Below are 13548 nucleotides of genomic sequence, written 5' to 3'. Positions count from 1 at the left end.
TGAAGTACTATCTTTGTATTCCAAAGCAGGCCCTTCTGAAACTGATGATGTTGATGACAAACTCCCCCTTTCGAAGTCTTTGCAAGGTATATATAACTTTTCACTTCCATTTTCCCACATACTGTTTTTATTTAATGTTTCTTTATATTGGACAGACTGTATTTTAGTATTTATATCTGTATTATTACTTTTCTAAATGGAAAAGGAAAAAATGTATTGGCCTTTTTTTTTTTTTTTTTTTTGAAAAACATATAAATGAACTTCACAAGCAACAATTTTTCAAAACCAATTTTCCCTTTTGTGAATCTAGTAATGAATCTCGAAATGGGTACATGACACACTTTCATATTTAAGGTAAAGTACACATTTATACCTTATATCAGAATAGTCAGAAGTAAGGTTTTTATTGTATAGTTAGTAATGTAAATATCGATAAGGTCATGTTGATACTTAGCTTTGAGAATTTTTGTATAGTGTTCCCTAACTTGATGATCATAGGCTATTTGTGATGGCTTTTAATTCTATCTATTCTGGCTTTGAGCACATAAGATTTACTTTCCTTAGCTTTATTTTTAATGTAAATATAATTGCTTATTTCAGATTTAAAAAGAACAAAAAGGACACAAAGAATCATTGTTTACATGTAACATTGTGAAGGTGTAACAACCACCTTAATTAAGTGTTCTTATTTTTTACCTAAGCTTTCCTTTTTTAAGTGCTGGTTTCTTATCCATTACTCTCATTACTTTGACCTCACTCACATCTTTGTTTTCTTCAACATTGGAGTCAAAGAACCTAATGCTTCATAAATCCAAATGTTGACCTCTTAAAAAAAGAGGGAAGGGACTGTGCGTTGAGAAAGTATATTGAAAAATTTAATTAAAGAATAATTTATGGCTCTAGATTTATAGATTTATCTAGTCTTTTGAGTTCAGGTGAGTTTTCATAATATGAAGTGGAAAAGAATCCCAAGATAATTATGGCATTTTAAATTCAAAAGTACTAGACACTGAGTGAGAGTTTTTGAAACTGTAATCAATGCTTTTTAAAAATCAAGATAAAATATATTTCAAACTATGTCTCAGTGTTATATGTTTAGTTGTATGTATAGTTTCTGAAATTAGTTATCAGTGGATGATAAAATAAACTCAATTTTGTTTCCCTTTCCCCCATGGGATTTACTCATAGGTAATATATTTATACACAAAGGCAGTGACTTTCAACCTTTTCCATGTTAGTAGCTCAGACATTTTAAGGACAGAGGATGAATATTTGGGGGCAGTTTGGGTACTTAATCCTTAATCCTAAGTGGCTCTCTAATATTTTAGTGGACTATTTTCCTATTTGTGAGTAAAGCTTCTGCTCTATTAGGATGAGCCTGTTTACCTTGTGACTGCCTAACTTGATACATTGCTTTATGTTCCAGTTTTTAGAAGCAGGCAGAGTATATTACCTGAATTAAAATGCTTTTGAGACTAAAGGTAGTATCTTAAATTTTAACTTAAAAATGTCCTTTAAATACAACTTCGACTAAATAATGAGGATTGAGTTTCCGTAGCTTCCACCATAGTAAAAATGGAAAGCAGGAAACATTTCACAGCAAAACCTGAACTTGTTTATCTTATTTAATAGTCTATGAGCAAAGAAAGACTTTACTCTGATTTGTGTGTTTTTGTGTGTGTGTGTCATTGGCTGATGAGCATGGTACTTTGAAACATAATTGTTCTATTTCTCAAATTCTAACATCTATTAGTAATTATATTGCATAGTTATAGTAACTAACTATAAATCCCCAAACCTACTTAGGTTGACACTATATGTTTTACATTTTAAAATAATTTTTTGAGTTTTCAAGTGAAGTGTTAAGTGTTATCTGAATTAGATCGCATTGTTTGAAATAACTACTCGGAGTTAAAGAATTAGTTTGTATATGTTGTGTTATATGTTGTAAATTTTTTGCACTGTTACCTAGTTTCTCTTCTTTCTATGTCAGTTTTTATTGCTTTATTATATATGGTTTATTTTCATTTTAGGAAGCCATCATTCTTCAGAGGGCAATGAAGGAACAGAAGTGGAAGTACCAGCAGAAGGTTAGAAATAAAGGGATTTTAATTTTGCTGTATTTATCTTATGTTTGTTCTATATTATAGAGATAATATCTTTTTAAAAATATATATTCTTATTGATTTCAGATAGGAAGGGAGAGGGAGAGATAGAAACATCAATGATGAGAGAGAATCATTGATCAGCTGCCTCCTGCATCCCCTCATTGGGAATCGAGCTTGCAACCCAGGCATGTGCCCTTGACCGGAATCGAACCCAGGACCCTTCAGTCCACAGGCTGACGCTCTATCCACTGAGCCAACCCACCTAGGGCTAGAGATACTATCCTTAAAACACCTTATTTGGAAAGAAAAAGATGATTATTTTGGTATGCTTTCTTAGCCAACAGGTTTTTTTCTTAATCCTAAGATGTAATATACCTCTTATTGTACTGAATAATAAAGCATATGAGGTGAAAACTTAGGTAAGTAAAACTTCCTGATGCAAAATGCTGACTTTTTTTTTTTTTCTGGTCGTCTTGTGCCATATTAGCATTTTTTAAAGAAGGAAAGGTTTCAATATTTTAGAATTTAATTATTACTGGCTCTGTTCACATTTCCTTTTTAAACATACTGATTAATGATGCCACTAAAACAAATATGTTTTTATTGATTTTTAAAGATAGAGAAAGGGAAAGGGAGAGAAAGAAACATTCATGAGATGGAGAAACATTGATCAGCTGCCTACTTCACGCGCCCTATTGGGCATCAAGCCTGCAATCCTGGGAATTGACTTAGTGCATGGGACGATACTCTACCAACTAAGCCACATTGGCCAGGGCTAATGGTGCCATTTTTTAGAGTAGGGTAATATATTCTATATAAGATTAATAAAATAAAGATTTCCTCTGCTTATTTTTACACCCACGACTACCCCATGAACTACTTTTTCTCTTTACTAGCCATCCTCCTTTGCTCTCAGGATTGAATGAATATTAACTATGGTACGGATTTTTAAGTTACTGGAATCTTGAGTTAAACTGTTAGCATGTAAAATGTCTCCCTATTTCTAAGTGGTTTATATAGTTTCAAAAAAGTTTTTGTAGGTTGTTCCCAAGGAAAATGACGGGCAATGTAACTGAGTCTTATTTTAGAATTACTATTTCTCTCATAAACTAGTTGTATTGTACTTTATTTTCTGGATAAAAATTGATTATATTTTGTAACTTTTTACTCCATATATTTGCTTTTTCATTTAATTTTTAAAAATTATCACTCTGATATTTTACCCTGTCTGAGTGGAGGGAGTTCTTAAGGTCTCTGAAATGTTAGCTAATCTTTCTAAATTCAATTTTAGAATTAGGATTTCTAAATGGAATACATTTCTTGCAAAAATATTAAGATGCTCATTTTAAACAGATTTTAGTGGGGTTTTTTCAAAAGATCTATTTATAGAAGATAGTGTGCATGAATTATTTTTTTATGTCTTACTGTATGAAGGTAATTATGTGTTTTCTCTGTAACAAAATCTTCTATTTTGAATAGGTAGTATTTACCACGAAATACCTATATATAAGATACATGGGCAGGGTTCATCGGGCAGTATGAATTACTTCACACAATTTACAATTCTGTTATTAGATACTAGGCTTTTCAAATACTTTATTTTTGAGGAGATTTTTATTGTATTGCAATGTTAATAGAGTTGAATCAAACCTGGGTTCTGGTCTTTATTCTTTTACTAACCAATAAACATAATCTTTGGCAAATCAGTTAATCTCTCAACCTTTGCAAAATCAAAGAGAGTTGATAAAAATACTTTCTAGCTTCTAGCACTAACATTCTGATGTACATATATTTGTTTTGTGCAGTAACAACAAATATTAATAAAATACTTTATTTTAAAAAGTATCTTGCATATAAAATTAGGGGATATAGTCCTAAATGCATTTTGTATAGTCATTTTCTTGGTCTGAAGGGCCCCACTGCGAAAAATTGTGGTTTTATTTTAAAATATAAACCACTCAGATTTCTGAAAGCAGAGGAGAAATAGTTGTTGTTTTTTTAAGCCTTTGTTTTTATTCTAGCATTTTCTAGTTACATCAGGAAAATAACTGACTTCATTATAGTCTTCCTCCTAAAAATGCAAGTTTTTTTGAGTCCATTAATGTAGTTAACCTGGTATTATGTAATAGTTTTCCAGAATTTTTCTATTTTTTATCCCTGTTTATAATTAAAGGGATCATATATCTTAATAAATATGAGATGAATTAAAATGCCAGTAAAATTTTATAGTAGGCTGCTTTTGGAGTATCCGATCAATAAAATGTTGGAACATATAGAAAGTGCTTTATAATGAATGTCATTTTAGAATTTTATTTTTTTCAAGATTCTACTCAACATGTCCCTTCAGAAACAAGTGAGGACCCTGAAGTTGAGGTGACTATTGAAGGTTAGTTATTGAAAAGCCTTGATTCCAAAAGTTTACTTCTGGTCATAAAAACACTTGTCTCATTCACATTTCCAAGTGTGCATTTCATTCATTCTTAAAGGAATCTTGTGATAAAAATTGAAGCATATATGTGTATGTGTGACCAAAGCAGCCCACTTCCCAACAGTGCACCCAGTGCTTTGGGAGTTTTAGACAAGAAAAGTAAGCCATGAAAATGAGCAGTGGACCAGACTTACTTCCTATCATTGGGAATTGAGAATAAAAAATGAAAGCTATGACCAGACTAGATATACATGAAACCAGATTCTGTAATCTGTTAATCAGTCTGTGATAGCCGGATCTAATATCAGTAAACACTGATATTTACTTGAGTAAAGTGGAGGAAGAGAGTGTTGATAGTTCAGTCAGTTTTTAAAGTGATTTTTCCCCCTAAAATACTATTAGAGGCTAACATATAGCCTGTTCTTAAAAACTTTTTGAATCAGTAGCTACAATATAGTCTAAACTAATCTCTTTAGCTCAGGTTGCTTTAAACCTAGTTTTTTCTTCTTCATAATGCATGAATGCAGATGAGCCAGTTTGTCCTGAATTATTTAAAAATTCAGCTAATAGAATAATTAACAGTATCATCCTATATCAGTGATGGCGAACCTATGACACGTGTGTCAGCACTGACATGCGTAGCCATTTCTGATGACACGCGGCCGCTGAGGCGGCCGCATGCCAAGGATGAAACATTTGCTGCTCCTGAGGATGAAACATTTGCGAAATAATGTTTTTTCCTCAAAGTGACACACTTCCCGAGTTATGCTCAGTTTTTTGGCGAAGTTTGACATACCAAGCTCAAAAGGTTGCCCATCACTGTCCTACATAATAAAGAGCTAATATGCAAATGGTCCTCACACCATCACGACTTAACAGCTCAGACACTCAACACTGGAGAGAGAGGAATGGGGACCAGCCAGGCACAAATGAGTTCGCCAGAGAGGAATGGGGACCAGCCAGGCTACGGCCTGGGAGAGGGACAAGCTGCCCACCCCGCGGTCCCGGGCACCAGCGGCTGCGCCTATGCCTGCGGCCGCATGCCCCATGGTCCCTGGGCGTTAGTGCCCGCAGCTCGGGCAAAACTGCCCACCCACAGTCCCCTGCGGCTGCAGCCAGCCCAGGCGAAGCTGGCCTGGGTCCTGGGTGTCTATAGCCAGCCAGAGGGAGGGAAGCCCAGGTCCCGGGTGCCTGTGACCGGCTGGAGGAGGGAATCCTGGGTCCCGGGTTTGGGGCAAAGCAGAAGCAGTTAGGGGCAATCAGGCCAGCAGGGGAGCAGTTACGGGCGATCAGGCAGGCAGGCAGAGGTGGTTAGGGGCGATAAGGCAGGCAGGCGAACGGTTAGGAGCCAGCGGTCCCAGATTGCGAGAGGCAGTCGGACATCTCCTGAGGGGTCCTGGATTGGATATGCATGCCGGGCTGAGGGGACCCCTCCCCCACCCCGTGCACAAATTTTGTGCACTGGGCCTCTAGTATTTCATAATTATTAAGTGCATATTGATTTTTTCCCTTTTAAATTGTCTTGCACTACTCTATAAATTTTTCCCCTCAAAGTAAGTTTTTCTTAAGGAAAAATATTGTAACAATACAACAATTTAAACTATATTAAGTTATATTTACACCTGCCTTGCTCTAAAGTCCCTGTACTCACTTTGTGTATTAATCTAAAAATAATTTGATGTATGTATACACATGTATATGAGTGTGTGTATATACATACATATAGTTTTATAAAAATGATGTGCAACATTATAATGAACATTTAAAATACACATATATCACATTTTTCGTAGGTTTGGTTTTTTTCCATAATACATCTTGGTACATCATCTTTTTTTTTTTTTTTTTTTTAATGCTGCATAACCTTCCTTGGTTTTATTTCTCTCTCTTTAACAATCTGTCTTCTCCTGCTGTCACTTGGTTATGGTGTTTGGCTACTTACAACTAACTATTCAAAATGTGTGTCTTCATTGCTTCTAAAATATAAGTTGATTGGTAGCTTTCACATAACAGAATTTTTCTCATCTTTCATGTCTCAAAATAATAAATATGTATTTCTTTTATCATTAATATAATTTTACTAATCTAAAAACAATTTTGAATTGTTTCTAGTTTAGCATTAAATGATTGAATTTAATTGTGTGTGTTTTTAGTTATAAACCTCATTAACTATCAAAGAAGAAAATCTTAAGAGTTTATAAATATTATAAATACTGAGAATTTTGTTCCTTCTATACAGATAGAAAAAAATAGATTACTATTTAAATTTATTAGGACAAAACTTTAAATAGGAAAATAACTAGGTTATTTTTATCAAATCTTAAGAGGAGATGAAGACTGTATTAAACTTGTTTAGAAAGTAAATATATATTTTTATAGAATAAGACCTTTAAAGAGATGTTAATGATAATTACAAAATGGCTCATGAACCTGAAATATAGCAATTCTTTCAATTTTAAGACTTTGGAGGGAGTAATGTCTTTTTTTTTTTTTAATTAAAACATACTATAAAGATCTTTATCATCCAAATGTATCAACAAGTAATATAATTTTGCTATATAGGTGGCTATATGTTCAGAAGAACAGTGAAATACAGGTCTGTATAAGTAATTACTTTACAGAGTAGCATTTTCTATGGCATACACTGAGTGGCCAGATTATTATGACCACCCCATCAGTACAATGAAGTGAATTAGTTATGCAAATAATAATAATAAAACCTTGAGAGTATTTGCTTAGGAAGTTTTCAATGTTCAGTATTTTTGGAAGTGTCAATGAAGTACTGATGGGGTGGTCATAATAATCTGGCCACTCAGTGTATATGTTTGTGAACTATAATCAGCCTCAATTAAATTGCTAATTGTTTTTTTATCCATACATTAAAGAGGATACAGTTAAGTCCGATATATTAACAAGGAAGGTCAAATGAGAACATGCACATCTATTTGATAAAAATTGTTGTTTTTCTGGAAAGATTATTACAAAATGGTAGAAACTCATTAAATATTTATAGTTAGAGAACTAACTTTTAGTATATCCTTATAATAGAAAAAATATACAGGCACTGAAAGTGTGATTTTAAAAAATATATAAGTGGTCCAGAAAAAGACGCCTATTGTCATTTGTTTAATTGGAGGAAAACTCCTGCCCTTCATGAACAAGGCAAGTTTAAAATGAAAAGTGTATAGAGAGAATGATGTTCGTTTTGTTCAGAAAAATACTGGAAGAAGATAAATGAAGATAATCCTGCATGCCCGTGGCTGACTTTTATTTTCTCCTGTTGTATCTTTCTGCATTTTTCAAATAGTTTGTAGAAAAGATAAAAAAAAGAACTTGATCATCATGTAAGTTTGTCAGATTTTCCCAGTACTTGAACTCTGATATCTTTATTTGAAATGATGTTGAGTTATGGCATTGAGCAGATGCATTATCTCTGCAGGATAATATTCCTTACCCATTGCCGGAGGTGTGCTCTTCCATTTGTGGTGGTCCACTTGTACCTAAATCAGTGGTTCACATTTATAACTTGTGCGACTTAGCTTTGAGAAATAGTCCTTGGAATAATACCACTGTGCAAGCTTAAATTTCATAAACATCATGACTATATAGTAGGGTAAATTCAAGTTGCTGTCAAATCTTTGATGCATGCAGAGAAAACCTTACCTCACACTTGTTTGAGGTCTAGCTATCATGGGCAAGCTAGTAATGGGAAGTCTTCTGCTTTAAAAGAGGTTTCCGAATCATGCAGTTCTCTTAGGGCATTGTTTCCCAAATCTGAGTCATTCACATATGTTCATTCTGCTGTGGCCGAACCTTACCCTGTCCATTACTTAAAGTTTTTTCTTTCAATTGATTTTAAATGGATTCATTTAAAAATTAATTTTGCATCTCCCAAAGTGAAACTGTATTTGGCATTTTAAATTTTACTTCTTTTTTATATACATGGAAAAATATGCATAAATATTTCAACAAAATATTGCATATAGTTGGTTCACATTACCACATATGATACATGGACTGCAATTTGGGTCATTTCTGTTTTAGAGGTTCAGTGGTTGTTTACCTGTCATCTTCTGGTGGTATCCTTTGTGTGAAATTCATGTTAAGACCTTGGTAAATATTTGACTCTTTCATATAATTAAAAATTATGCTATTCAAATGTTCATTTATTATTTTTAATATATTTTTATTGATTTTAGAGAGGAAGGGAGAGGGAGAGAGAGATAGAAACATCAATGATGAGAGAGAATCATTGATTGGCTGCCTCCTGCACGCCCCCTACTGGGGATGGAGCCTGCAACCCGGGCATGTACCCTTGACCGGAATCAAACTTGGGATCCTTCAGTCTGCAGACTATCCACTGAGCCAAACCAGCTAGAGATCAAGTGTTCATTTAATCATTCTGCAAATAGCCAGCAATTTGTAGTACTGGGGAGGGACTGTACTGGGTGGCAGAGATTTAGAAGTGAGCAAGGTAGGCAAGGACCATTGGAGGGTTTTGAACAAAGGAGCGACAGGTTCTGTCTTTTACCTTGGAGAAGCAAGGCTGCTATCTTGCAAAAGTCTGAGAGGAGAGCCTAATGGCAGCAAGAAATCCAGCTCACAAGGCTATTACAGTTGTCTAGGGCAGATAACATGGTGCTTTAGAGGAGGCCGGTGGCAGTGGACATAACGAGTTGAATTCTGAGTATGTTCTAAAGATAGAGCCAATAAGCTTTGCTGTTTGTCGTTTAATTAATTGTGCTTATCTTATAAATGTAACTGGACAGTTCATAGAATCTGTAGTAGAGTAGCTTAGCATTTGAAGATTTTTTCAAAATATATTTTTTATTGAATTTAGAGAAAGAGGAGGGAGATGGAGGGAGGGAGGGAGGGAGGGAGGGAGAGAGAGAGAGAGAGAGAGAGAGAGAGAGAGAGAGAGAGAGAGAGAGAGAGAGAAACATCCATCTGGTGCCTCCTGCACATCTCCTGCTGGGGCTCAAGCCCACAACCCGGGCATGTGACCTGACTGAGAATCAACCCAAACCGCTAACTTCTTGGTGTATAGGATGACACTCAACCAGCCAAGCCAACTGGCCCATTTGAAGATTTTGTGTTAGAGGAGTTATGACCTAGATTAATTTGAAATGTGTAGAGAAACTAATAGCTTTGAGTAATTTTAAAGCAAATACAGTGGATGGTTGATTTTAATTTATTTTTTGTTTACTTGGAATAATTGTCAGAATATCTGATAAAACATTACCAATTTGATTATATTGAAAATAAGAGTATCAGAAAATGTTTTATATCCTATTAATGCACTCACCAATAAGATTGCAGTAACAAAATTTAGCTCTGAAGTCTGTTTTATTGATTAGCGTATTTGTAAATATGATGCTAAAAGAAAACAGATTGCCGAAACCGGTTTGGCTCTGTGGATAGAGCATCGGTCTTCGGACTGAAAGGTCCCAGGTTCGATTCCAGTCAAGGGCATGTACATTGGTTGCGGGCACATCCCTGGTAGGGGGCGTGCAGGAGGCAGCTGGTCGATGTTTCTCTCTCATCGATGTTTCTAGCTTTCTATCCCTCTCCCTTCCTCTCTGTAAAAAGTCAATAAAATATATATATTTTTTAAAATAATAAAATAAAATAAAAACAGATTTATTTCTAAATACAAATGTTGAATTAGGGATTGTTGCTGCCATTTTTTGAGGTGTGGAGTCACTTGTATTAGTACTGGTAGAATAACTTATATAGTCCTGAATAACAGCTTTTGCATATTAAATATTTTGCAACTTATTTTATAAGCTTTTAATTTTGATGCTATAAGTAGTTTGGGCTTAATTTTGAAGCATCCTGAAAGTGTCTTTTTACATAAAAGTGGTTGTTTATAATGTTAAAACACCACTTATTTAGAAAACAGTACCATTGCTGGACCCAATTATTAGAAATAACTCTTGGAGCTTTATTTGATATTCTCTGATACAGAGAAATAATTTTGATTTTGAGGTCAATAAACACATTTTCTGCTTTCTCAACATCAATTATAGTTGTTTTTTAGCAGTAAAATGGAGAAAAATGGAAGGTGTGGCTAAGTTCATTGCTATTATGTCTTAATTCCATGTTTCATTTGATGTGTGGCATGATATTTTATCAGCACAAATAATTAAATTCATCTCTTTGTATTTGTTCACATTTAGTAGATTGAACTTCATTACTTATCACTTTTTCATATTTTAATCTTTATTAAAGATTATAAATATTATGTTGTCTTGTTAAATATTCTCCCAGGTTTGCCTTTTTCCTGTTTATGATCACTGAGGTTACTTTTGTAAATATATTTGTACTTTTAAATTCTTTCTCTTGTAAAATAGACTGAAGAAGTGTGGTATTGATACTAAAGAAAAGCACTCTTGGTCTTTCATCTTGGCCTCAATTTTAAACAGTTTAGATTATAATTGAGATTGATAACTACAATTCTTTTTTTTATATATATATTTTATTGATTTTTTACAGAGAGAAAGGGAGAGGGATAGAGAGTTAGAAACATCTATCAGCTGCCTCCTGCACACCCCCCACTGGGGACGTGCCCGCAACCAAGGTACATGCCCCTGACCGGAATCGAACCTGGGACCCTTCAGTCTGCAGGCCGACGCTCTATCCACTGAGCCAAACCGGTTTCGGCTAACTACAATTCTTAATTACCATTCTACAGCTATATTTTTATTTTATACTCTTTCAGCTTTCATTTTATGTAATTCAATTAATAACCTGTTTAAGTGATGATCTATAGATATTTTAGATGACATTATCCTATAGGGAAAATACTTTCCTTTTAAATATCATTGCTTAATGTTTGGGCAGAAATATTAATATTGAATGTTTAAAATACTTTGATAATATTCATAGGTGAAACGTATATTTCATTTTATCTTTGGAAACTAGCATATAAATACTCTTAAGCTTCTAAAAATCTGGACAATGGAAAAGAGGGTTTATTTTTCTCATCATGTTTTCAGAATTGAAGGCCAAATGTTTTATTTATTTGCTTGATTATTTATTTATTTATAAATATTTTTATTGATTTCAGAGAGGAAGGGAGAGGGAGGGAAAGAAAGATAGAAACATTAATGAGAGAGGATCATTGATCGGCTGCCTCCTGCACACCCTCTACTAGGGATCTAGCCTGCAACCGGGGCATGTGCCCTTGACTGGAACTGAACCAGGGACCCTACAGTCTGCAGGTCAGTGCTCTATCCACTGAGCCAAACCTGCTAGGGCCCAAACGTTTTATTTTTAAAATATATCTTTATTGATTTTAGAGAGGAAGGAAGAGGGAGAGAGAAACATCGATGATGAGAGAGAATCATTGATCGGCTGCCTCCTACATGTCCCCCACTGGGGATCAAGCCCACAACCCAGGCATGTGCCCTGACCAGGAATCAAACCATGACCTCCTGGTTCATAGGTTGGCACTCAACCACTGAGCCACGCCAGCTGGACAACACATGAAAATTTTTATAGTGTCATAAGTTGTCTATATGATGTTTTCCTGAAATTAGCATCTTTGTCTTTCCTAGCACATAGATGGGTCATAACACCTTATCTGGTATTGGTGACATTGGTACCTTTTTCTTCTATTGGTTAGAATAGTCAGTAAATAATTACAGGTTCACAGAGTATCTGTTGGCATTATAGGAAGAACCCAAAGTCAGGGCTCCAGGGCAACAATGTCGTTACTCTGATGCAATGATAGCATTGAGATACAAGTATTTTAGGCATTAGTCAGGTTATTTCCTTGATTAGTATCTATTGCTCTCAGGCAACATTGTATTTTGGATTTCATGTTATCTGTTTGATAGTTTATCAGAAAAAGTTTTGCTCATATTCTAATCTCAGGTGCACTATCTAATGATGTGACATGGTTAAGTCACATAACATTCAAAGCCTATTTCTTTACCTATAAAACGAGAATGAAACTTACACTGATCTAAAAAGGTAGCTTGTATTTTGATGGTATCTTTTAAGTACAGATATCTTAAAATTATATTTTCAATAATTTATACATGGTGTTTGAGCAGAAATCTTAGTAGTGTGCCACTTGACATTTTCAGAGACTACACGATGGAAGTGATAACTCTTCTTATTTGAGCCAAATGTCCTTAAGTCTAGCTTTAGCTATATTAAGGTATCATAGCAGTGTTGAGTTACAGACATACCCATGAGGAAATTAGTGCTAACTCTTACTACAAATGTCTTGAAAAGTCTATATTCTGTGCTTAAATATCTGATTGCTCATTTTTACATAGGTTTTGTATTGACCAAATCAATATTACTTGTTTCACAATTAATGTAGTCCTATTTCTTTAATTCTTTAAATTTTGTGTTTAAGTTGTTTTATGTATAGTTACTCAACCTCCCTTGTTTATGTATGCTTGAATTTATATAAAGTTTAAATATTTTCCACTCAAGCTGTATTTTGTCTCCCCATCTAGCTGTCTCCATTAAAAGCCTTTTTCTTGAAAGATAAATTGAATATAATTCTAGCAGCTATCTCAGAGAAGTTATGAGAGAAGGGGAATTTTATAATGTCAGTTCAAATGAAGCAAAGTAAAAAAAATGAAGACAACAGGGAAAATGAGATATATGCACTTGAGCACACCTCAAAAGAATAGGAAAACTTCAAATGTAACTGGGAAAAATATGCTGAAAATGGCAATACTAAAATAATTATTTAATGTCCCCTCATATCTTTCGATTATTGAGGATTTAATAGGTGGTGGCTGTCAATCATTTAGTCTGTTCCTCCAGTGATGACAGTTTTCTTTTTCAAGATGATGATTATTCTCCACCTACCAAGAGACCAAAGAGCAACGAGCCACCCCAGCCACCAGCCACCGAACCTGCCAACGCCGGAAAACGGAAAGTGCGAGAGTTCAACTTTGGTAAGTTCTTGGTTAAAAACAGTCTTATTTTCTTTGATTCTGAACTCTTTCTGTTAGTGATAAAAGTTATAGCATTCTTAAAAGTATA

At 34.5% G+C, this 13548-nt stretch overlaps 1 protein-coding gene across 7 annotated transcripts in view; it reads left to right on the top strand.

Moving 5' to 3' along the window:
• Positions 1 to 13548, top strand: part of GTF2I (general transcription factor IIi) — a 146249-nt gene that overhangs the window by 83151 nt on the left and 49550 nt on the right. For 2 of the 7 annotated variants that reach the window (XM_079786625.1, XM_079786631.1), the window contains exons 10-13: positions 27 to 86; positions 2034 to 2090; positions 4432 to 4494; positions 13350 to 13460. In XM_079786625.1, coding sequence (XP_079642751.1) covers positions 27 to 86; positions 2034 to 2090; positions 4432 to 4494; positions 13350 to 13460 — 291 coding nt within the window. The remainder of the gene's footprint in view (positions 1 to 26; positions 87 to 2033; positions 2091 to 4431; positions 4495 to 13349; positions 13461 to 13548) is intronic. The other 5 variants (XM_079786626.1, XM_079786629.1, XM_079786628.1 and 2 more) reach the window with 5 other exon arrangements.

This window comes from Cnephaeus nilssonii, assembly GCF_951640355.1.
Source record: "Cnephaeus nilssonii genome assembly, chromosome: 2".
Lineage (NCBI taxonomy): Eukaryota > Metazoa > Chordata > Mammalia > Chiroptera > Vespertilionidae > Cnephaeus > Cnephaeus nilssonii.
Note: the sequence above shows the minus strand (reverse complement) of the source record. Positions and strands in the feature narration are given on the sequence as shown.